The 25,861-nt window shown below is 39.8% G+C and overlaps 1 protein-coding gene across 1 annotated transcript; it reads right to left on the reverse strand.

Annotated features, from left to right (window-relative positions):
* Nucleotides 1-532: 532 nt before the first annotated feature.
* Nucleotides 533-24,414, reverse strand: MYCT1 (MYC target 1). Its single transcript, XM_037392455.1, has 2 exons — nt 24,228-24,414; nt 533-3,517 (listed from the first exon to the last, which is right to left on the reverse strand). The coding sequence occupies exons 1-2, from the start codon at nt 24,277-24,279 to the stop codon at nt 2,985-2,987; spliced, it is 585 nt and encodes a 194-aa protein (XP_037248352.1). The 5' UTR covers nt 24,280-24,414; the 3' UTR covers nt 533-2,984.
* Between the last annotated feature and the right edge of the window lie 1,447 nt (nt 24,415-25,861).

Consider the following 25,861-nt stretch of genomic DNA (forward strand, 5'->3'; position numbering starts at 1 on the left):
GTAAAGTTAAGGTATTGCTTCTGAATGCTTTGAAATCTTGAAATCTGCAGAAATATGTATTTTTTTAAATTCAGCTTTTCTTTCCAGTGTTTTGAATTGAAATAAAAGGCTAGAAAAGACCATTACAATAAGCAAGTATAATCTTTTGCATATCAAACACCTGATGATTCCTGAATCCCACAGTTTGATTTAGGAGTTGATCCTGTGTAATGTGCTTTGGTTCTAATGCAATAAAATGTGCATTTCAGCAGGAACCTTATAGTGATTGCCAATCCACTTAAAGCAAGCATTTGCTCAAAAACTTTGTGGATTGAAGTCTAAGTACTTGGAAACCAGTGGACTTAAAATCTCTGGACGCTGTTGTTCATATAATGTCTTCAGCTTTAGGGTGTCTCACCACAGAAGCAGAAGATAGACCATGTCCTCATTCAAACTTCCAACTATATCAGCTTGCACAATTAGAGAAGGACCCCTCCCTTTAAAGGTTCTTTTGTGCAATTCAACACATTTATCTTTAAGGAAAAACACGAGCTTGAGTTTATAACTTTATTTCACATTCTGAAGCTTCCAGAGTGCTTGCAAAACATTCATTTCAGACATTGTTTAAACTAGTAGTTAGGTATCTGGCAGCCATACTGGTTATGCACCAGACAATCTGTGGTTTTATCTCCTTAATTCAGGGCACATGAAAAAATGTTTTGATATCCAGTACAGATTTCCAGAGGAAAAAATACAGTACGTTTAAGCTTCCTTTTCTACATGGTTTACTAAATATAGTGTAATACAAGTAATAATATGCTGTGGAAATTTCAACTGTAATGTAATGTGCACTTACAGTCCAGGAGTAAAAATTTACTCAGCTAAAACAATTTCACTCTCAAGGAACAAGCAGTTTTGGCCAGCGGGGTACACACCACAATGACTCAAACAGTCTGCCAAACTCAATAAGCAAAGGGAGCAGGCTTGAATTCTGCTTTTCACAAGCTCATTAGAATAGGTGGCATCAGCTATTTGAGAGCTAGGACACCGTGAACACACTTGTGCATGCAATGAAGTTCACCAGATTCAGTAAGACTAAATGAAAAAAAAATATTATTAATGACTGAAATAACAAAACTTTCTTTCTCCAGAGGACTATTTTTAAGTCCGTAGCTTCTGACCAGCCAAATGCAGTTTGGCAGTCCTATCAGCAAGTCCTCGGTATACTAGAACCCATAGTGTCTGCAGTGAAGCGCTCTGTAAACTTTGTAAATGGTTGTTCTTCTAGCAGTGATATATATCTCTCCAGAAGGAAAAAAGTTGCACACTCAAAACAAAACAATGAAAGCCAGTCAGTAATATACATGCAAAATAATTGGCCTTTACAATAAGGAATACTTGTGGTTTACAGTAAGTAATGCTTGTAAGCTCAATGTTTGTAGTAATATTTGCAAATGCGGTAGTATTAGTCTGGAAGATTGCAGTTTGGAGATCAATATCAGTGCTTCCTGATGGATGCTGAGTATGGCAAAGGGATGCATGCTGCCAGTCTCCAAAAGCCTGGAAAGTAAGATGTTAAGCATTTTGCCAGTTCTCAAAAGCCGCTGAATCTTCATCCCTCCCAGAAAGCAGATGAGGACTTTTTCTCTCTACAGAAGCACAGGACCAGTCCCCTCAATTAGGAGTCCTGCAGCGGGTAGTTGCCCAGCCCTTTTAGGAACAACAGGCTTATTTGTAAGTGAGGAGCAGGGCTGCTCCTCTGCTTGTGGAATTTCTTTACCCTTTATTTGAACATGAAATATTCAACAGGAAACTGACGTGACTTAAACCAGGCCCATTTGTCTGTGCTGTTTCCAAATCCTGGATGTCTCTCATGTCAGTGCAATTAGTCTTTACTAAGCTGGGGGTTAGCTTGACATGATACATGCATAAGAGTCAAGAATACATGTTAACCTCAACTAAATATTCCATCTTTATCTTCATATTCCAACTAATTGTACAATCCCAGTATTCAGCCATAGATGTCTAAAATCTTGCTTTAGTGGAAGACAAGATGTCAGTGAATAATTTGCCAGGAAGAATTAAATGTTGGTACAATTTGAGAAAAGCAATTTGAATAAGGAAATGAGCAATCCCATAGCAAAACAGGAAACTTAATTAAAAGTATAGTTGTCATTCATGCTGCTTATCTTTATAACCAGAACTGGAAAAATGAAACATGAGGTGTTCTGCTCCCATACAGCCTTACTGGGTATCAAAGTATGACTACCTGTTCTGCTGGTTGCAGACAGAATATTCGTTATAATTGTTACCATGCATTTAGTAAGTTGTTCAAAACTTCTCTCTGTGTATATCTTTGTGTACTTCAATATTTTCCCACACTATGTGGAATTTTATACAAACAGCCCTAACACTGAGTCTTTTAAAATCCTTCACAGTCAGCAAAACAGGATGCCTATGACCACAGCCAGGACTGTGATGTTAAATCCTCTATGAGGTCTGCATCTAAGGTTCCTCAGACAGAAGCTGTTCTGTGGTTATAGGAAGAAGGTGGGTAATGGGAGCTGTTCTCTGAAACGTTAATATCCTTGGGAAAATATGTAAACCAAAACTTTTTTTTTCTTTTTAAAGAAAACAGAATAGTGAAATTTGCAAAAATGGGTATATCAGTAATCCCTAATATGGTCTGTTCCTTCAAGAAATGATCTGGGTTTTTATGTGGCAGCATTTTCTTTCCTATGATTACAATTAAAGATACAGCACTATAAATATGCAAGCACATGTCAGAGCAGTAAATTAGAGCCAGCAGTGCAAAGACAAATGATCCCTTGGACCGTGGGACATTGCACTCCAGGAAATCGCTGCTACCTGCCTCTTGGCAATGTATGTCCCCTCCACAACGGCAGCCAGAGACTTCTCAGAGATCTTCATCAAGCACAGAACATTGTTGAGATGATTGAGGTTCCTCCTAAAATGCACATGCGTGTTTGCAGCAAGGACCTAGCTCAGGAGTCTGGGAAAGCTTTTATGATGGTTTCATAGGCGGGAGGTGGGGTTTGTGTGGAGTGGCAGATGCGGAGGCTGTTGTTAGACCAGTGGAATTCAGGTCGACTTAAGCTGTTGGTGGTGCTTCCCACAAGGGTTATGGTGGTGTTTGTGGGAGTGAGTGTGATGAGCTGACTGTTCGTCTCCACAGGGAGGGGAGGACACTGCAGGAAAGGGTGAAAGGTGGACGCACGGAAGCTTGACTTCCTGGGGAAAGAGTTGGCTTGCTCCAAGGAGGCTTGCCGCTGGAAGGTGAGGCTGGCCAGGCTGAGGTTGCTCCGACGTTCACAGCTGCTGTTGCGGTAAAATCCAGTCCTGCCGGTAGTGTGGCCATGGGAGGAAGGTCTGGACCGACGGCTGAAGGCTGAGGAGCTCCCCTGGGAAATGTGGGCGCTAGCTCTGCGACGGGACAAGCAAGTGAACAATGCCCAGATGATGCCCCCAATCACCAGTCCAATCACCATGGACACTGTGAAGGCGATCGTTATCTGCTCTGAAATACAGCAAAAACACACGGCAAAGTTATTTCATTAACTCTGAAGGATTTTCCTGCCAGAAAATTAATTGAAGATGGCAGCCTCCTTAAAAGATGAACAAACCTTAAGGTCTTTCTAAGTAATACATGAGCTTCACAACACAAACGCAGCGGTTCAGATTGCTGTGACTATATGGTGTTTTTTTCTTTAATTTGCATAATTCAACAACATCCAGAAAGTAGCTTTCCATGCAATACCAGTTTCTGTACCAATGCAAGGGAAAAGTCTTTACTCCCTCTCTAATTCAGTCACACACCAGCCCCAAGGTGTGCTACAAAACTGCCAAGCAGTTCCTTCTGTGGATAGTATGAGGCGTGGATTTATGCAGACTTGTCGTTTTGTTTATAATATTTATGTTCTATGTGTATATGTTTGCAAGTTCACCTATTACAACAGCGATGTAGCTGCTGCCATGTCCTTGATGCAGTAAGCCTTGTATTTATTACAACATGAGAACACGTCCCAGCCTTTTACTGCTGAGTAACAGATACTTTAAATCCTTATAGTAATTAATGTAAATTACTATGCCCTGAATTATTATGGTCAGAGATAACCATTAGTAATACTAAGTCTCTTGAATATTTGCCATCACCATAACAGAAGGTAGTAACTCCAGGATTGGGATGCCAACACTGGAGCCCAAAACGGGCAGGATAAGACCAGGTTCAGAATGTTCTTGCAGGGTAACAGCTGTTAAAGAGTTTCCCCTGAATTTATGGTGCTGCACACTCATTTCCACAACCGAAAGTAATGCCATCAAGTCCGAGCTGTGGGAATTAGCCAAAGCAGGTGCTGAAGAGGCAAAAAAAGAACAAGTGGCCCGAGGGACACCTATGGAGAGCAGCCAGCACACAGTGAAGGGAGAGGTGCCAGGCATGGTCAGTGGAACCGGCTTGCACCCCAGCATGTGCCAACACACATCTTTGCTTAAGTCTGGCCTCAGAGCCTAGCAAGGCTTAAACTTAGGGCAGGTCACTGCAGGAAGGGGAAAGCAAACATTTACTTTCCTTCCAGCAGGGGAGATGTAAATGATTATTGGTATAATTGCACTTTAAGAATTAGTTATTATTACCATCCTTACCTACCTTCTTAGTTTTCTCCCTTTAGTGAGAAATTGGTAGCTATGTGATTCATACTTGCACTTGGGGAAAAATATCTCCTTGAGCACCAGAAAGTTCAGCATAAAATTTTCACAGCTTTCTGGGTGGGGACTTCAAGCAGCATTAAATTGGAACCCAGCCCTTGCTGCTGCCCCTCAAACCCTGTCAGAGGGGCAGTGCATTCATCCTTACATGCCTTTTGCAGGTGTGATTCTAGACAGGACCAACAGTGTCATGGATTACTGGCATCACCATTAATCTCCTACCCAAGTTTATTCACCTTATATTTTCTCAGGATAGATCTGAAGTTCCATGAGGCCCAGAAAACTTAAGCTTTGAGTAAGGCACCGATATTTTGGAAGGCTGTACAAACCTCCTGTTGCTTGCTTGTAACCTCTGCTTTCAGATAGATGTATAACCATTATCCTTTTCAAATGGGAAAAAAAAAGACAGGAGAGCATAAAGCATAGGGTATCATTGCAGAGCACTGCTCCCTCTGAGGAATTTCATTCAGAGGCTGACCAGATTTGATCCTAAAATATAATTTTTCTTTAGGCCCTCATTTTTACAACTAAGAAACTCTTGACTGAGCACTCTAAAGTCAAAGGGTGATAGTCTGGTGTCCTTTTTGCAAGAACCCACAGGCAGCATCCTGCACTGCAGCTCCTGGCTGCAGATCAGAGCTCTGTCAGCATAAGCAGCCTTCCGAGGAACTCATCGTGATTCTGCCCTTTCTAAGACATCTTCAGAGACACAGCAGGCCTTACTGTGCCCCTTTTGGTCAGGAATAGCCTATTACACTATTTTAATGGATTTAATACATTCTGTTGCTGTTAAATTGCTACTCATACTCCCAAAGGTGGGAAGGGAGAGCTAGGACTTGGTGACCTCCAGTTCAGTAAATCCCAGCGGGTGTCCTAAAGACAGCACTCCCCGAGCACTAGAGCTGCAGTGTGGGTACCCCTACTGTTGTCCCGGGATGGCTGCAGGGAAGCAGAGCAAGGACTAATAATTTCTTAGGACGGTTGCCTTTGCACCTCAGCTGGAATGCTAGTTAGGTTATCGTATTTGAGACTGCCAAGGGAACACCCAGGCACAGGGCTCTGTGCTGTCACCCCATATGTCACTCCTGCCTGGGCCCTCAGCTCCGATGGGGAGGAGGTGAAAGGGATCTCTGCGGGGCTTGGCAGCCTCACCTGTAAGCAGAAGCACAGCAAGATGCATGAATGTACCTAGCTCTGGGGTTGCCGTGCACCATGGTAGGGGTTTGTCCCTGAATCCCTCTGGCCATAATTTTCACCACCTGCACAATTAATTCACACTTCACACTGTTAAAAGCAGATGAGAGAATTGACAAAAGTATTGAGTGCAGCTCTTCGGTCCTTCCCACGTGCTGTTCCCCTGTGCTGGAGGTACAGCACAAACAATTATCCCTTTGGATAATGTCTTAATTTTCTTTAACTTCTTTGATTCTTTTATTTTTCTACCTCTACATACAAATGTAAAAATAGAGGGTCAAATTATTCCCTGGGGAAACTCAGCCGAGTTTACACTGACTATTGCAGTTGCCATATAGTACCCCAAATGCTCTCATTTCCGTTTGGACATACATTTAATCTTTTTGCTTCTTATTATGAGAATATTGTGAGACCTACTGGTTACAGACACTTTATTCTTTCCATTTCCAGTCTCTCCCTGACTTTAGTGGAAACTGTGCATCTAATAGGCTGAACTTGATTTTTGTTCACTCCCTGCAGATGATGAATTTCACCGAAATGTACTTTAGTTCTAAAATCATACGTTGAAGAATTGTAAATCTATGCCCATTGATTTCCTCTTTAGAATGTCCAGCAATCACAGCCCTGAGGTACATTGGAGAAAATACTACCAAGCAGAGAAAAAGATCAAAGGCAGAGTGGGACTTGCTGCACCTGGGATTTTGAGGGGAACAGCTGGCTTCCACAGAGTTGTTTTTTCCTTCCTTAATCTGGGCAGTGCCAGCCAGAAGAGTCACAGCAACACTGACACAGTGTCTCCCAAGGGGCCATCGTAATATCTTACGGTTTCCTGAGAGCTGTGCATGTCATTCTGTCCTCTGCTCTTAAGAAAAAAAAAAATAAATTTGAGAATAGGGTAGGAATGCTGCCAATAACCATAACAATAACTCCCCAGGTGCTGGTCCTAAAAATATGTTTTGATCTGTATGTTTCTAAGGCTACTCACACTGCCTGCTTTAACTGATTATGCCACCACGAAAAAGATCTGGTGCCCCACCTCAGGCAATTTTGTTCTCTCGCCTCTAACACCAGCTGAGGTGAAGAACAAAGGGTTTTTTCAACAATGCAGGACAGACTTTGAGGTACAAAGCCAGAAATAAAAGGACAAAGAGACAAAGCAACCTAATGTCTTAGCTACATTACCTTTCTTATCTATGGTGCTTCCAATGTGTCCATGCAAAAAAGGTTGGAGAATCAAAACCGACAGTAACATGCATGACTTCTGGATGTTACCATCAGATCTGGACACCCAAGCCAGCACATGTCTGTCAGCCCAACACCTACCCAGATCAGGCAATTCCTTCTGAAGTCTCTCTATTCCCTTTTCTCTGATTTTTGCATGTACTGTTAGGCAAATGCAGTGCTACAGGTTTGTCCAAGGGATTATTGCCTCTGCTATGCAAATGTTTTTCTTGGTTGTTGCAGCTTTCTTTAAGGCTTTCATAACTTTCCACGAACTGTATATATGAAGTATATATATCCCATCAAGCTGATAGCTTCTAACAAGTCCTTAACAGTCTATAGAATTTACACAAGAGAAATTTGGATATGTGATTAGTAAAGATGACAGACTGGCTGAAAAGGTGCTTTCCCTAGCATTTGGCCCTGAAACAAGTTCTTCCCATCCAGCTGGGGTATCAGTAGCAAGGCCAACCAAAGGGGGCTCATATCAATCTTACAGTCTTCTGAGAAGTGGACTATGTTCTCTCCTTCCTCATCTTGGGGTATACCTCACCAAAAACTAGCAACACAGTCCCTACCTGGACTTGTCAGTCCCTGGATCAACCAAAATCTTCATAAAATAGATTTGCTTTTTGTGATGGAGGATCCTGCCTCTATCATGGAGTTTAGCAGGATCCTTGCAGACATACTCAGATCAATCTCTTAATTCTGTGAGGGTTTCATTTTCCTTTCATGTGTATGGACCACATCAGATAGCAAGACATCTCTTTGAATTCAAAACACGTTTGTATTGAGGATTAATTTTCCCAAGGATTCTCTTTCTTGCCCTCAGCTCTGGCTGCGACAAGCTGGAACAGCATTTTGCTCCATAAACTCAAAATTCTCCAAGGTGTAAAGTTAAAGTGGGCACAAGGTCTTCCCTGCCTCTTGCTCACAAATATATACATCTGTAAACTTATAAGCTGGCAAAGTATATGAAGGGATACCTTTCAAAATCATATAAGTAGCAGCTTCAATGAGACCATCTAAAAGCAAGAACCAGGGCAGGGGGGACAAAGCACTGAATGCAAAGGACAGAGAAATGGGAAAGCATCTTTTAGTCAGGCTGTGCACACATAACTTGAATTGGAACTACAACTTTGCCAATAACAGCTAATAAAGCTAATAAAAGACCAGTTAGTTTTCCAAACGTGTTCTGCTCATGCTATTACTAAGTACAAGGAGACAGAAGACACCCATAGGGCGAGATGATACCTACACATTTTATTTGATTTCTAGTGGGTGACTTCCCAATATTACAATCTTCTTTATGTTTTGGAGCTTTTTTGTTCTTGCTTTATTAAAAGAGAAATAAGTAGTTTAATCTTACAGTTACTAGAAGTGGTAAGGTAGCTTGACAGTCAAGAATGGCACTGTTCAGCATTCAAACCCAGATTGCTATGAAGATTTTTTACTCACATTATGTTAGATCAAGATTCTGTTCATTTACTTCAGCAAATGACAGTAATTTTCCCATCTTTCTTTTTTTCCACCTGTCCAAAACTAGCATGAGGCTTCGCGCACCTGACATGCAAACTCTATTCCATGTGGGCTCCATCAGGCTTGTAGGCAGATTGTACAAGTTCATTGATTTCAGCTGTATTAGCAATGAGAAATGTCAGAACATACCACTATGTTTTAGAGTGGGAAAGAGCTATTTTTGTAATTTCAATACAAATTCTAGAACTCTAAATTTATTTGCACTTACATTCTTTCCTTCTCACATTTTTGTGAGCTCTCTTTACTTTATGTGATGTGATAAGCCAGTGACTCAAAACTTGTCTAAGTTTTGTAAGCATTTCAGTATCAGTATTATTAGTAAGCATTCTTCCCCTTGCATGCACGCACGCTTGCGCACACACACATTGCCTGGACAGCTGGTAGAGAGTTTGATCTCAGACACGTAAACATCCAGCTCAGCCTCTGTCTTAGCCTATATTTTTTCCTGAAATGAAAGCTCAGTGACAAAATCTGGTATAAAAACCATAAAAACCAGTATGCAAATTCCTACCTAAACACTGAATAGCTTAATGTAGAGCGCCAACTAGTGTATAAAGCATGAATTGCACCTTCAAATGACAAATCTAGTAACCTGACTAGTAAGAATGGTTCAGATTCTGTCTTACAGGAGTCTCAGTGTCTCAGGTTTCAAGTGAGGTTCAGATAAGTTATCAGTGGATGTTCATAACAGCCTCATTTGTGCAAAACCAGGCAGGAGCAACAGGGTCCATCAAAGTTTGAACAAACTCATAGCATCTTCCTTCACCTATAGAAAACGCCCATCCCTAAGCTGGATAGGCTGCAGATACTTCTCCTCATGCATCCCTGGCAGCACGTTTGGACAGAGGGAATATCCTGGGCTCAAAAAGCCACCACTCTTTCCCACCACAGAAGGTTTGAAGTGAACTATATGAAATCTTACGCCAGTTCTACTTATTCCAAGAAAACTTAGTTTAAAGCTGGGGCTGGTATCAGTAGCCAACTCCTGTGCTGCTGTTGTCATGCTGAGTTGAAAAAAGCAATTTCTCTGTATCGGACAAGTGTTGACATTACTATCTTCCCAACCTCTGCCACTAATCTTATTAGCAAAGCAGCCTCTCATTAATCATTTCTAGGCAGTCCATGATTCAGTTGGGTGGGCTGTGTTACAATTGCTGTGTAATATCAACCAGCTGTGATCTTAGTCATGAGAAAAGTTTAAGAAAGGTCACACATGACTCTTGCGAGATGAGTGAGAGTGACAGGCTACAGCACAAGGTAGTTCAGGTAGTTGTGACATCCAGAAAATAGACAAGGATGGTGGCAACTGGAAAACAGAATCTGTAGAAAAAAACTCTGGAAGAAAAGCAGATTGTGCAGGACATGAGAACTAATAAACAAAATAAACAGAATAGTTAGGCTCTCAGGAATGTCACTGTTCTGCATTCAGACACAGCTTGCTAGAGGGTTGTTTTATTCGGAGATTCTTTTCTGCAACAACAGAAAGTAATTCTTCCACTCCACCTAATAACTAAATAGTTGCTTTTATGTCCACTGCAAATAAAATTAAAAGTACTGGGTTTAAAACAGATCAAAGGAAATTAAAAAATGTGTTTCTATCTGTGAGGACAGGTAAGAACTAGAATAGGTGGTCCAGGTAGGTGGCTCATCTACCCCCATTAAAGATTTTAAAACCCAGTATCAGTCAAGAGTTGTTGTAATATAGTTAATCCTGTCTTGAAAGGAAGATCGGACAGATGACAGCTCAAGGTCCATACTGACAATATTTTGTGCAGTTTCTAAGACTTTCTTCAATCAGGTAAGCAAACAGGCTCCAGAAACATCTAAAAAATTAAGTAAATGACAAGGAAAAAAATCCGCAATCTGTGCCTTTGGATTAATTCTCCATTTGAAATGCAGAAGGGACAACCGTTTATTAGAGGGTTAACTTCATAAACGAGCAACCTACTTAGGAACAAGATTGCCCTCTGCTGGAAATTTATGCTGGAAATCTCTAATCAAAAATCACCTTAATTCTAACAAAATAGGGTGTCAGCAAAAGTGAAAAAGAAACATCCCAACAAAAGATTACACAGACGTTAATAGTACCTCAAAACTCGAAAAACCTCTGAATTATATTGCCATAAACTCTTAGGACTAGTGTTTTGCACAGGCTTTGAAAGGAAGATAGACTGAGGCACAGCAAGTGTTCAGAAGCTTAATGAAGTAAAGCTGGCACAGTTTTGTGGCTTTGCACAAATATCTGTGCGGATGGAGAAGCATGAAACTACATCTGTTCTTAAATTCATATTTCTTGCTATCCACAGTGATGTCCAGAATGATCTCCATGCACCAAAGTACACTTGCTTTGTTTACTAATACCATAATTTGTTGTGATAAAAAGCCGGAAGAGTGGAATATGCCATCTCAATAACCCACAAACCAACTCAGAGGTAATGATCTTCCCTTGATATTACTGGAAGTTCATTTTTACTGGAATGATAAATAAAGAGTAATTGTAATTATCAGAAGGAAACATCTAAGATAGAGATGTCAGCATGTTTAATTTAATGCTTTTGGCGTAACTATATAAAACAATGCAAAGACTCCTTTATGCAGACAGAGATAGAAACTTTGTTACTGTGTGGTTTCATTATGATTCCTAATGCACTACAAAGACAGTAATATAATTTTGATCTTTTCCACATGTGCAGCAAACAATCCTCTGGCCAGGCATTCTTACTGACCTTACAAAACCAGAGCATAAGCCTAAGCTGTATGGCCTCCGCGTGAACCCGAGTCAAACAGTAAATCACAATTTGCCACAGTGCAGTATGACATTACTGTTATTACTTGATTGGTAAGATTATTTTACAGAGCCTGAGGACAAAATAATTTCCTATATGAACAGAGCACAAGTGACTGGAGTGAAAACCTAAAATTAAGTAGGATTTCCTAAAATTCTAAAAATTAAGGAAGAAATATGAAAGTGCGTATGCTACATTTAAGAAAACAGAAGACATCCGGGTTTAGAACAAAGCACAAGATTTTCAGGTTACTGGGAAGACTGTAGGGTAAGGAATCCACTGAAATCACCTTCAGTCCCACCACAGCAATTCTGTAGTCTGTGATCTGAGAAAAGCCTGCCAGGCCCAGACACAGCTTCAAGTAAGCTCGTCCTTACTGTGAGAACCCGCAAAAGGCCAAGAAACATTCACACTGAAACCCAAAGTTTTATCAGAATATAAGGCACAATATTTTAAAAGATAGAAAACTCAGAGTGACAAGGCACATTCTGAGTACCTTGAGACACTAGGTATACTAGAAATAAAGACCAGATCTCAGCCTGCCAGCACATCCTACAAACAGTGGCTCTCAATGCAGTGCTTTTCGGAGATGCTGCAACTTCTGCACATTTGCCTCTAGGTGCCAAGTGCTCGTTTCCACCACCAGAGAGGCAGGACCTTGTTTCTGCTCCTAGCTCTTAGCCGTGCCCTCTCTCTCCTTCTCCCCCTGCAACCTTCACAGCTGCTTCCAAGAAAGGAGCAATCTTCCCTTCCAAATTTCACACATTCTGTCCCTCTTACTCTCCATTTTAAATGTACATCATGTATTAACATAGATAAAATGAATGAAAAAGATACGTACAGCATAGTGCCTTGGCAGAAGCTGAAGGAAATCTACTGGGACCCAAACCCGCAAGGTTTCTCAGACGCAGTCTCTTCTCACTCAGAAATATACTGCCTTGGAAATACTGCCACAGAGTATTCTGCTGACAGGTCTAACTTGTGTATTGCCTGTTCAAAAATAGCCATCAGTGAAAACAGTGTTTAGTGTTTTCTTCATGGTCTCATTATTTTTTGAGATTGCTAAAACTAGGGCCTTCTTCAGGTAAAAATTAGGAAGTTGTACAAAGTGTAAGAATGAGAGGAAAAGGAGCTGTTTGTGACCTTCGCTGAATACTGATCTAAAATTTACAATAAACAAGTATTCAAGGAGCAGGAAGAGGGATCTGTGTTTAAATCAGATTTTCCTGCTCTTTTCACTGCAGTAATACCTAGGCTGCGCCCAGTAATGCAATACAGATGTTCATATGTAGCAGTACTGACTCTTCAGTTAGCTATCTCCAGTTCAGAAATTTGAGCTCTCCTTCTTCCAGCGCTTCCAGTGTGACCATTAATCCGTTTCAGAGATTTGCTTTGCACCAAATATGTCCATGGATATCTATTTCAGTGTGGGATAGGAGACCTAATTAAGTAGTATTCACAAGAATCTGTGTGACCACAAGCAGATAAATGCTGGTATTATTTCTAAGTGAGGTAATTACTGATCTAAGTATTAGTCAGCTCCTGATGACCCACGACAGATGATCCAGGCTGGAGACTCCGTGTGAGGTAGGGCATTGGTGTTTGTCCCACAGTGGTATCTGGGAGGCTGTGTTTGCACCAGACTGGTTCAGGTCCTACTTGTCTAGAGACTCCTGCGCTTTTCAGTCAACAGAACCATCCAGGGTCTCCTTCTTCATTTATGCTCTGTCTGCATAACACATGGACCTCCCTCAGCAGCCATGTGTTGGATTGGTTGGCTTGGTTGGTAATGGAAACCCTGAATAACTGAGAGATGGCATCAATAGAACATAATTTTTTAAGGCAAGGGGTTTAAAGTTAACAAATGTCAGTTAAATGGTCAAATATTCCATAAGTGTCTGTTAAGATGCTGGATTATGAATTCAAATATCTGAAAAAGGGATTTAACTTTCTTCTGCAAATAAGATGCTACAGAAGCAAGGCAGAGGCCTCTGCTGAGAAGCAGAAACTGCCCTAGCTGTTCGCTTCAGAAAGCATGTGTCAGAGTCCAAAGAAGTTTTGCATTGCATCAAACCAACTACTTTTTTCTGCCCCAAATATTTTTCTGAAAATTTCCTAGACATTATTTCATAGCAATGCTGTATATATTTGTATTGTTGATGAAGTTTTGATCGAGTTTTTTTGAGTGATAAATCTTAAGTTACTGTTGTCTCATTTTTAGTAGATGAAAATTAAACTTACTTAAGTGTTTTTCCCATCTCCTCAATTAGAAGGGGAATAAATTATGTTAGAAGAATAATCTAGGATTGCTTCGTGCTAACTTAACTACTATGCAATAGGTTTCAAAATCTGAATAAGTGCCTTTTATTAATTTTTTATTGGAAATGAACCTTCTACCTTGAAAAGCAGGAATTTGTCTGTACTAGCTGTTATTGATAGTCTTCTGATTTTGTTTCCCCCCGCCCCAGACAAAAGGGTAGGGTTGTGAAATGAAGATAATCTTGCAAATGCAGGAGGGTCAATCCTGAGTCTTGGTTTTACTTCGTGCTCTTCTTTTGTGATTGTGGACATTTCATTCCACCTTTATGCTTCAGATTAATCTTCTGTGTAAGGGACATGGCACCGTGCAAAAACACTCATTTGGTTCACAAAGATTTTTGACTCCTGCTTAAATGAATTATAATGGTGAAACTGGAATTTGTGTATAAATACAGAGCATTTTCCTTTGACAGGTTCCACAAGAACTGAGGCAGAACCATTGCATCCACAATGTGCTGAGACTAACTCATCTGAATATGAATCCTGCCAGGTTCTAGCAGTTTAGCATGCAGCTACAGGGAATTTGTCTTGGTGAGAAAGCACGGCACTAAGCTCCTTTTATTATGTGGCACATTCACATGCCAACACTTTCACTGGTGTAGTGCTTGGAAGAAGAAATATGCTGCATTTCCTAAAGATGAGATTTCTGTATTTGGTAGATAAATAAAGAATGATGCTTTTAGCAGCTCATGTGACAATGAGCAGCACCACATACTCAGTCAATACAGTAGGTGTAATTGCCAAAATGTATATGCACTGTGTGTTTGATTAATATTTAAACAATACTCTGAAGAAACTTTGCCTCTTCCTTCTACTACCTCAGATCTGTGTCCTTCCTGTTAAAGATAGTTAAGCATCTGATAAATCAATGACTGTATGGGGGGGTGGGGAAAGCAGGAAAGAAGCAGTAATTAGGATGCAACAAAACACAGCCTGAGGATGACAGACTCACTTTAAAAGAATAATTTATATACAAGGAAGAAATCGTGCTCTGAATAGACAGAGTGCAAGAAGAAGACTGGTCTCTTCATGACATATTTTTTTGCTTTCATCCAACTACTGTAATACTCTGTTCTTTGGGCTTGCCAGAATAAGGGAAAGGAAAAAAATATACGTCCCTCATTAATATCTACTTTTATCTCTCTGACAGGCCTTCACATAAGATCTTGGAATGGATTTATGTATTATCTTCCTAAATGTAAAGGCTGACTATTGATATAATCCCCTTTTGTTCAGTAATGGAAATGATGACTTTCACATGCTTGTCAAATCTTTTACTTAACTGAGAGCAAAATAAGCATAATCATATTAAATATGGAATTGTTTGATCATTCTTCCCCTTGAGAATACAGTATATGATTTATCTGATAAATTTGTATATAGGGTTTATACAAAACAATAGTAGTCTAGTAGCTGATACAAAATGGTACCTCCAAAAGCTAGCTTCAAAATAAAACACACCATGAAGTTAAGACACAGTTCTGTGTCCTGGAGAAATTAGTGTGGTCAGAGGATTAGATTTGACATATGCCCTTGACTCCTGTCCCTGATGGAGCACAGAGAAAGTGCTGGCTTCCTCCAATAACTTGGCACCAGCAGAAGCAGCCTTAGAAGGTGCAGTGCAGCATCTCCTGCCTGGCTGCTTCAGACCCTCTGTAGCAATACTGGAATACAGGGAAGCAGGCAGACACAGCTCCGGAAACCAGTACTGCCATGTGCATGAGCAAATCAGCCCTTCTCAAACACAGCCGAGGGGAAACAGAGACGTGGCATATCCTGAAGCTGAGAGGGGGAAGACGAGCAATGCCTTCCTTTTTAATTACATCGCAAGTCATAGATTTATTTCTTGTTTGGTATAAGAATATTTCTGGAGAAGTTCGGAGGCAGAGCCAGGGACTCTGAGTGCTACAGAGGAATGAGGTTCACTGCTGTCGTGTTGCCACTGAAGGGCTGCTGTTCAAACACAGTTCCCGCCATTGCTAATGCTTCACCATCACATCCTGTCTTTTATCTTCCTTCCGTTAAACCCACATCCTTGCTGCTATTTCTCTCAGTATTAGCACTATTTATATGAAAGCTGTGTCCTGTTTGAGTCACTGGCCCAGGCTGCTCTGCTGCTGCCTTGTGACATATCCCAAGTCAGCTTGCGCTGTGGTCAGGGAAGCTGGAAATGGGAAGATACTCTGGTGACCTTGACCTGGTACACAGGACAATAACCCCTTTCCTTACAGAGATCTTAACAGGTCTAAGCAGAAGAAATGTGGTATGTGTGGGTCTCCCTCACTCCAGCAGTCCTCTAGCTACCATGATCATTATAAAAATAATGTGGAATACGTAAATCAGCTTGTGACCTCTTGAGCACTTGAGACGTGATCTAGTTATGTAACAATTTCTACATCTCTATCACAGGATTTGCATGTGTGTCAGTATCTCCTCTGAAGGGGAAAAAACCAAACTGCCATTAGTCAGGGGACATCCCGATTGCTCCAGAAACCATGCAGCAGACCTTACTCTGATGCTGCTGGGCCTGGCTGGGGCGAGGGGCGTTGCACAACCCTACAGCCTCTACAAGAGGTGAAAAAAACCCTCTGTCTCAGTTCCTATAGAGATGAAGCTGAGTTCTACTGCTGTTGCCATTATTCGTTTTTGCCTGTGTAATATGTTCTCAGGGTCTGTCTGAGGCCCCAGTGCATGTCATTTGTAACAGAAAAACCAAAACTGGTCCCTGTCCTAAAAACTGCTGAGCTGTGTTGGATTTTCACAGTTCTGATTTCTGCAAATTCACCATGCAGATACATTGCAATTATTATGAAAATTAACATGAAAAAAGTTACTTATTCAAGTGAAATCTTTGGTTAAGTAATCTGGGAATATGTCTTCACTGTTAAATTTGTGGCACCATGTAATATTTTACTGAAGAGCAGGAGGGAGAATCTGTAGGTACACTAGATTTAAGACTGGTAATAAGAAGATAAACATTTCAAGGATGTAACATCACCATAAATATCTCATTGTCTTTAATAGTGTTGTTTAAATGTATTTTATATCTGTGTTGTACATCTGCTCCTCAGATAAATGTACTTGAAAAAACTCAGTGTGTTTACAGCAAGCATTTGCAAAACCAGAACCATCTTTCTGTCTCATTCTGTGTCACATTTTACCTCATAATCTTTCTCTTGACAAAATTTTTCTCTATTTTTCAAACAGGGACTTGAAATGTGGAGGAACCATCTGTCTTAGCTTCCAGAAACCCAACTGAAAACCTGCCTCCCGGTGTGCTTATTTCCACAAATGTCTTCCAGGGCATCCTGCCTGCTCTAAGTTCAAGTTGACCATAGGAAGATAAATCGATTCTAGTTTCTCAGTGAATTTGGGAAGAATCCATGTATTTTACTCCATGTCAGGATCCCTACCTCAGGAGTCTGAACACATTTTGAAGTTGATAAAAATTTTGTGCAGTGTTGGCAGGTTTTTTGTAGGAGGAGTGGGAGGAGGCTTTATGTCACTGTTGCCTTTACTCAGCACAGCTACACAGCCACTAAGCCAGCTACGCTTGCAGCTGCATTATGTGATAGAAATGGGGAAATCTGCAGCCCCAGGGACATGGTCTGTCAGATTGACACAAAGGGGTATAAACAGACTCTGCTTCTTTCTGCCCTATACCTTAAATTATGCACTCGCACCATTCACACAACTAGACATTTCTAGTACTGGGAACATTTTGAACATATTTTAGAGGAATAATGCTCTAATTAGTCCATCTGATCAATATCTTCTGGGCTAAGAACCAAGGAAAGAGTCTCGTCTCCAAGGCTATATATTTCCACCAGTTTTCCTAGCCATTTCATGCAGTGAATTCTGAGGGTTTTTTGACTAAACTAGGAAATGCATCCCTCCTTCCTATTTTTTTTTATGTGTTAGAATACTATTATATAGGGTTGTCCAAGTTCACATGCCACCGACGTATACTAGAACCAATCAATGAGGGTATTTGGATTATATGTTTTTAAAACAAGCTTTTGTTCTACCATCAGTAGATGTACTTGGCTGTGAAAAGGCGATGAAAGACAAGCTCTTTTTGTTATTAGAGGTCTTAAGGGTATGGAAAGGTAGTTTTTGAGATGTAAAACTTCTGCTTTTTTTAAAGGCTCCAGCTTGAAAAAATAAAGGAAAAAATATTAGTCAGAAGATGGAAGGTTAGGCAAGCAATAAGGAACTAGCAGGGCTCTAGAAAATGTGTAATAACAAACCTGGAAGTATGATGCATTTGTTTGATTGGAAAATATAGGTGGAGAGCTGGAAGAAGGGTTTGTTCATGTACAGTTTGCTCTCATATTAATTCCATCATGATGGAAACAGAAGTCTGCTCAATGATTTGAGTCCTTTAATATCACACACCATGAGGTAAAGCCCTGAGCTGTAAGTCCTGAGTGATGGATCAGTACCCCTGATGAGCCAGAAGCCACTCTGAAATTCAAGTGTTAAGCAAACAAACTTGTTAAGGTAATGCATGATAAAGCACTCAGGGAAGCCTGAGCAGGAAGATTGTTGCTGTAGACTTAGTCTGTGTATGCCAGATGGGGAGATGCAGATTCAGTGTGAAGAATGCATTTTATACATATATATGGCCATCTGTGACAAGGGAGAGGTATTAGTACAGGCTCCCAGCCAAAGAACTCAGATATATTCTTTCAGATACATTTGACTTCACCAAGTCAATATGGATCGTCCCTTCCTCTGACAACATTTTCTGGATCCATTCTACTTCTTCCCCTCTCACTCATCATGCATTGATGAATTTGGCTTGCTTTTAATTTTTATTTTTATTGGGTAATTTTATCTATGTTTATATACCATTTTAATTAAATGCAAAAAGGCCATGAGGTTAAAGAAATGCAAACCTGACAAAGTCAGTTATCACTGGAATACAATTTTCATGTTTGTCCCCAGTATGAATGGAGAAATGCTTGCTCAGTCATCAAAAATAGCATAATGGTTTGGATCACAGCAATACTCGTATTTGCACACTAAAAGTCTCTACCCTCATTTTCAGTCTGTTTTCTGAACAGAACAATGTGCTACTACTTTGGATAAGCATTGGAAGCAATTGTTCCCTAAAACTACATCATGAGGTTGGAAGAAAGCATTTTGCCTCTCACTCTTTTGTTCTCCCATTGGGGCCACTTCTAACAGCAGGAACCTGTGAAGTCTGAAGTTGTTGGACTCCAACGAGTGGTTTCAAAAGAAAGAAGCTCACTTGTTCACATACTGTTTGCAATCTTTTGCAGACATCAGTGATCTAACCCGAAGACTCTGCAGGAGATCATATCTCCTGTAAAGACATTTATTCCTTCTGCTATGAGCTCCTTATGGTGTGTGATATGCTGCCAAATATTGCACTTCTAAAATCACTGGCAAAACACGTGTTTCCAAAACATGAAGTAACAAAAGGGAGTCCAACTGCAAGAAAAAAATGCCAGTTGATGCAGTGTTTTCAATCACCTTACTCTATTTTGGCTGATTGTCATAAAAAAAAATACCAGGAAGAATATGCACGCTACAGTGAAATTTTGGAAAGGGAGAAAAGGGAATGGAAGAGAAGAATTCAGGAAATACATCCTTGAGGTTGATACTGCATCTGAATCCAAGGCTCGAATTTTGTCATGTTTTCCTACTACTTTGATCTGCTTCAGCTCTGAAGGTCTTTTCTACTAAGAAAAATATCTGCAGTGGTGTAAAGCATCTGTAAGCGGCTCTATGTCACACCTTCACTTCCTATCTGCTAGCAAAGCAATTGCATCTGCAACTTAATGAAGTCCTCTGCCCTATTAACAATGCCCAGTCTACCAGGATAAAGGCCCTCTGAGTACTCTGGTTTGTGCTGGTCTTTTCCAGCTATCCAACTAGGAAGAGTAGTAGCCTGGTAGAAGCTACCACTGCCACATCTGCTGTGAAGTGCTCCACAGCGGGCTTCACATTGTAGCCTTTTTGTGTCCCCATCCCCAGCAGGACAGCTGAGGCAACTCACTGAGTTTTTATTTGCTGCTGCTAAAGCTAGGCTGGAGGGCACAAAGTGTGTGAAGAGGAGCAAAGGGAATGAGGAGAGATCACCCCGTGGGTATGCTGGAAATGTGCTGACACAGTCATCAGAGTGGAAGATAACAGGCTTAACCTGGCCACCACACAGGCAGTCAAATGCTTCTTTTCTTTCTTGCAAAGGACTGGGCTGGATTTGCTGCTGTTGCTTCTACTCCACCATGGCTACCACCCATGAAGGATCCTGTAAGAGAAATCAGATCCTATGGCTGTTGAGTCGGATTTCCCTGTGTCTGACAGCTATGTTACTGTTTGTGCCAGTGCTGCCCTTCACAAGTCTCTTAATGACACAAAGTCCTTAACCACTGTTCCGGCTACATCAGTGAAATATCACCACACAGTGTCAGATGTTAGAATATGCTCATTCCTAATGATCATCTCTTCTAGCAGAGTATATAACCTGACTTCTTACAAGCAAACAGAAATATTTTAATGAGGAGAAGAACAGTGGATTGAGGGAGAGACAAGGCAAAATTTGACATTATATTTAAAATGGTGAGTGCATTTGTAGCTTATAAAATCAGGTGGTAGTGCTCATATTAGTGTCGGGCAGTTTGCAATCTTAAAATTCTGGAAGACAACTGATGTATAGCTTTGTTTCCACTCACTGGACAAATAACACCCTGGATTACAATTCAAGAAAAGAAAAATTGTCCTTAATGTTTTTAAAGTATTAAATTGTAATATTGCATTTTAAAATAGATACTTGAGTAAAACTAGATTGAAGGATAGTTTAGGGATCTACGTTTATGTTGATTAATATCTGCTTACACTTTTTCTCTCTGCTGCTGTCATATTGATCAAATGTACTATTTAAATTAAATTTCCTGATCTGAAAGTATATTACTATCTGCACTGGAGAAATAGGATTGTTTTGAAGCCATTTATTGTATTTAATTGTGTGCAACTGAAAATGCTTTTAGGAATTACAAGAAATGCACTCCTGGTTAAAATGGAAACATCTTTGCTCCCACTGTTACCTTGCAAATCAAAATGAACTCAATAAAGGCTGTATTAAAACAGTAAAAAATGAAATTAGCAGTTGATGGATGGGGACCAAACCCTGAATTTCTCACTCAGCTATTGCCAAACCTCCTTTTGAAATTAACAATTAAAAAATAATTGAGATTCTCTGTCTGCTGTCCCATGTGATACCAACAGTGCTGAAGTTCAGCAGTGGCTGGCTTTAAGTGCTTCGCTTCCTACCTCTGCCAAAGTACCATACTATGGATTCCCACCACAAGGGAGGGTGACTGGAGGTTACACAGCTTCATAGAAGCTGGCACCTGAAAGAGATGAGCTCCTGCATCCTTGCAGTAGCTCAGGCAACTTGTCTGAAACAGGCATGTATGTCTACAAAGACTGCAACATCTGTACTAGGGAACAGCTCTAGCACGGTGAGAATTGGAATCCCAGTTTTGTGCTTGTGACACATTACATGGAGGATATTTGCTAATGGGGTCAGGAGCTCTATCATGAAACTCATGAATTTAAAAAGAGGAGGTTAACAATCCTTTTTTTGCTAATGTTTTACTCCGCTACATAATTTAGCATTTAAAAAAACCTGCAGATTAATGATGGTGAAGAATGAATTCAAAAGAATTCCTGCAAGATCTGCAGCTAAGCATGTTACCGACTTTCCAGGCTGTCACTGACTCTGCATTGAGCTTGCAAAACAGTGTGCTAATTTAAAAAAAAATTAGGTTATTTTTTAAGGTCTTTGCATGAATATAGAGAGAGGATTTAAACTACTTAGGCAATTCACACAGCATGTGTATACCTTGGTTCATCTATACAGCTTTATTCATGCACACTTCCACTAGCCTGGAGCAGTCATAGAAAGATTTATATGTGCTCACACATAAATAAGTGGAAGACAGTTTAGCTTGCTCATTATTTTAAAATTCTTAGAGTTACTTTTAAGATACTATTCTGTGAAGTTATCATTGGACAGCTTTAGAAAACAGGATGCCTGCATATTTCCATCTGTTAGACAATAGGTGGTTTCTAAACTTGTAAGGGTTTAAATATGATTATGAATAGTTGCTTTGGCAATTTTTTCAGCATTTATTCTTTTCTCACAAAGTTGGCCCCTTTCAGCAAACCTTTGTGCACATGTTAAGTTTATGCTTTGGCCAAAACCATGGGAGCTGCTGAGAAGTCACACACGCATGGAAAAGGATCTGCATCTTGGTAATCTATTCACACTCACAATGCTATATGGTGAGTGGCTTAGAAAGACAGTGGAGCAGCCTGTAAGCCATATCCTGAAAAATCACAGTTTCAAGTACTGCTTCCTCATGTAATAAAGAATTCTATTTTATTTATATCTATTATTGGTAGTTTTATTTTTAGCTCAGGTCATGTGTCTCCGAGAATGTCAGAAAATACATTTCTATCATTTTAAGTGAAGCTTCCTCACAGTGAACTTGTGTCAGTCATCGTTTTCTGACAGACTATATAATATCCCTCCCTAGCCTACCACATATGATATACCTACCAGAAAGGAAAAGGAAATGTTATTAACTCTTCTAAAATCTATCAGAAAAATAAGAAAAACCTAGGAGTTTTCCTTCCCAGAACCTTGCAAGCTCATCACAGAAACCCAAGCTGTAAGGTTTGTCTGCTGCCAGAGCATAAGCAAACAGGAGGCCATCAGGGCTGGGTACAGTACCAGTCCCTGGCAAGTCAGGTGGGCAATGGCGGTGGAAGGTGATGCTGGCCCTTTCAGCAATAAGACAGCTCATGTGTGTCCTGCTTTGTGCTGTCAAATGCAGCTCTTGAAACTGAAGGAGGGGGGCCTGGCACACCTGGAGCAGTACCTTAAATGGAACAACAGAGTAACAGCAGTACCAGCAGGGCCAGCCGCTGTGGAATGTAAATATTCACATCTTAGGTACGTTTTTGACTCTCCGTGAAGATGGAGAACACCTTGGACACAGTTTGAGCAGTATGGCTAACGAATCCTTAGAGTTTTGTATAACTTTCCTATTTCTTGTGTATGTTTCCATGACACTGAAGCAATAATTTACCTCAGCATAAAAGCAAATCCATAGTTACAAGGGGCAGCACCATTTACATAAAGATTATTAAAGTAAATGTTGATGGAAGTACTTTCATTTTTGTTCTGAAAGAGCCATTTTAGAATTACATGTAGTTCCATTCTACAAAAATTATATTCTTCAGAGTCCAGCAGACAACCTCCAGCAACAAGAGACTCTGAAACAGTAATAAGTATTTTTTCCTTAGTTAAGACAACGTCCAGCAACAAGAGACTCTGAAACAGTAATAAGTATTTTTTCCTTAGTTAATCCCTAAGTATTTCTCAAAGACATCCAGTATCATTACCTTACTCTAGCTGAAGACAAAAAAATTGAGTTGCTCATGGCCTCCCAGTAGGAAAATGTATGTCATTGCAGGAAATATGTGAATGGCATCTGACATATTTCTTATGCTAAGGAAATGAATCTTCTTGTATAGTTATTTTCCACGCTTTTCCCAGGGCACTTCTATGCAATGAAAATCCTATTTTGCTAATGCATATTATTTTTTAGTTTTATATAACACACAGATTCCTGGAGGCATCATTGCTCTATAGCAATAATATAATAGACAAAACCAGATCGTATGGTTCACTGAAATGTTAAATGCTAATACTTGTTAATTTTAAACATAGCAAGTAACAGAGCTTTTTGGAGGGAAAGGTTCTCCACAGTTGCACAGAATCCTTTAGGATCAAGTCACTGGATCTAATTACCTTGAATGAATTTCAGTATATTTCCACCCCAAACTCTATATGTTTCAGTTAATGAATCATTCCCAGGTTTCAGTGAAAGAAACGATTCTTAATGGACAATAGTCAAAATATATATTGAGGAAAAAGTAAGGAAAAACTGATCACAAGACACCACAGCAAATTACAAGTAATTTTTCATTCCGGAGGCGTAAGCCTTTATTCCAAAGTTTGCAACAGGTTTAGTTTTTGGTATCCCTTTTTCATCAGAAGAATAAACAGATCATGTCTGACATGTAGGTACATCCATTAAACACTTGAGAACGTCTACCTTATCTGAAACATACTGAAGTCAATAGACACCTTTTCAACCGACTTCAGTAATGAACTTTGTCAAACAATCAATTCTGCCCTGGCACTTCCTGCTGTCTTGATTAGTTTAAAAACATGATAAAACTTTGTCAAAGAAACATTTGGAAAACAGCCTTTTGCACTGCAAGAAATACAAAATCTATTCATTACTTTTTGCTTCCAACATGAAGCTTGAAAGTACCTGATGTATTTTTTTAGGTAATCACCAGCAAATCTCAGCATCTACTGTAACAAGATTCTAGAACAAGAAACAAAATCCTTACCCCAAAACTTTGGTGGCCATGTGATTGGAGAGTAAGTACTGTTTCTATCCATAACATCCAAATAACAAATACAGAATAGTATATCCACAGAGGTGAAATGGGTTTCTGAATGTTTGAGATTTAGCAGTAGAAGCAATGCTTTTGTGCTGCCAGGGAACTGTGTTGTTTGCCTGAAAGGAAATAGATGTATCACGTTTCCTGCTTGTGGACTCGAATTAGTAAGTGTTCGCCTTATCTTGGAACACCACATGGTTCCCGAGATGGGGAAATAGTTTCCTCCTCGTCATTTCCTCAGCCAGAGCAAATTGACTCAGAACAATACCAAATCTCCTCCTCCTCTGAAGCTTTTTGAACCTCAAAATGTCCAGAGATAGAGATGAGAATTCCTCTTTCCTTTAATGATTTTCTATGTTGAAGACCTTACCTTCCTTAAACATTCAAAAGCATTTGTATTCAGTTGGAATTTTCAGTAAGGAAGAAATATGTCAAGAGGCTTTTAATAGACACCATTTCATTAGTCTATTAATTTAGGGTATGAGGATTGTTCAGTATTTGCCATTGTTCTGCGGGTAGTTTGAGGAACTAGCCGGGCCTGACAGTGTAAATGTAGGCATGAGTGTTTTAATGAGTGTACTTCAAATTTCCTTTGCCAATTCTTTTCCTTTCCACACCCCATTCTAAAATATGAGTTCCTTGGAACACAAACAGGCTTTGAGCTAATTGTTTGGGCAGTTTTAATACAATGCAGTGTTAATTCCCTGTTGGAATTTGTAAGTCCTGCTGCTAAATATAACAGCAATAATACCCCTACAAAAGAAAATAGCTGAGATGTTTAACAACACAGACCCAGAATTCATGGAGAATATATGGAGATCAATAAACTATATGATTTTGTATTTATGTGATAAATTCTGTGGAACCTGATTTTAATTATTTTCCTCTGAAATATATTGCAGACAATAGATGTCTATAAATGTTCTACTGTGAATGTCAAACCTCTGTCCTCTGAAGAGCTGTATGAGATTTTGCCTCACCCATTGTTAACAAAATCAGAATCAGCTACATGTATTTTTCAAAATGAATATCAGGAATCCCCCAAATTTAGGAATACTGCAATCTTAAAAATTGGATTTGGCAAAATTTATTGTTAAATTCTTTTTTTGTTTTGTTTTGTTTGGGACTTTTTTGCATGAAACAGAGTTTTAAAAATACTGAGTAAAGGTACTCTGTTGGTTAATGAAAGACAGACAGCTTTCAAAGCTGGTGCTTGAAATTACATATCCAAATACTGAGTTAAACACCTGAATGAAAAAGATCCGATTTTCAGGTGTCTGTGAACAAGGCACAACTTGAAGAAATGCTGGGGTTATTTAGTTTGGTTGGGACACAGATACTAGAACAGATGATAAAAATACACAAAGAATTCTATGACTAGGGCTAGTTTTGTGATGTAAGAGTAGATGGAAATACAACAAAACTGAATTCTTGTAAACTGTAAAATGAAGAAATTTAGTGATTTTAGTTTGCTGAATACATCTACTGAGGTGATCATTGTAAAACAAAACTAAACACTGACCTTAATCTGGTTGAAAAGAAGCTGAGTTTAGACAAGGACACTTGTACAGATAATTAAA

Source organism: Falco rusticolus, chromosome 6 (assembly GCF_015220075.1).
Source record: "Falco rusticolus isolate bFalRus1 chromosome 6, bFalRus1.pri, whole genome shotgun sequence".
Taxonomy (NCBI): domain Eukaryota; kingdom Metazoa; phylum Chordata; class Aves; order Falconiformes; family Falconidae; genus Falco; species Falco rusticolus.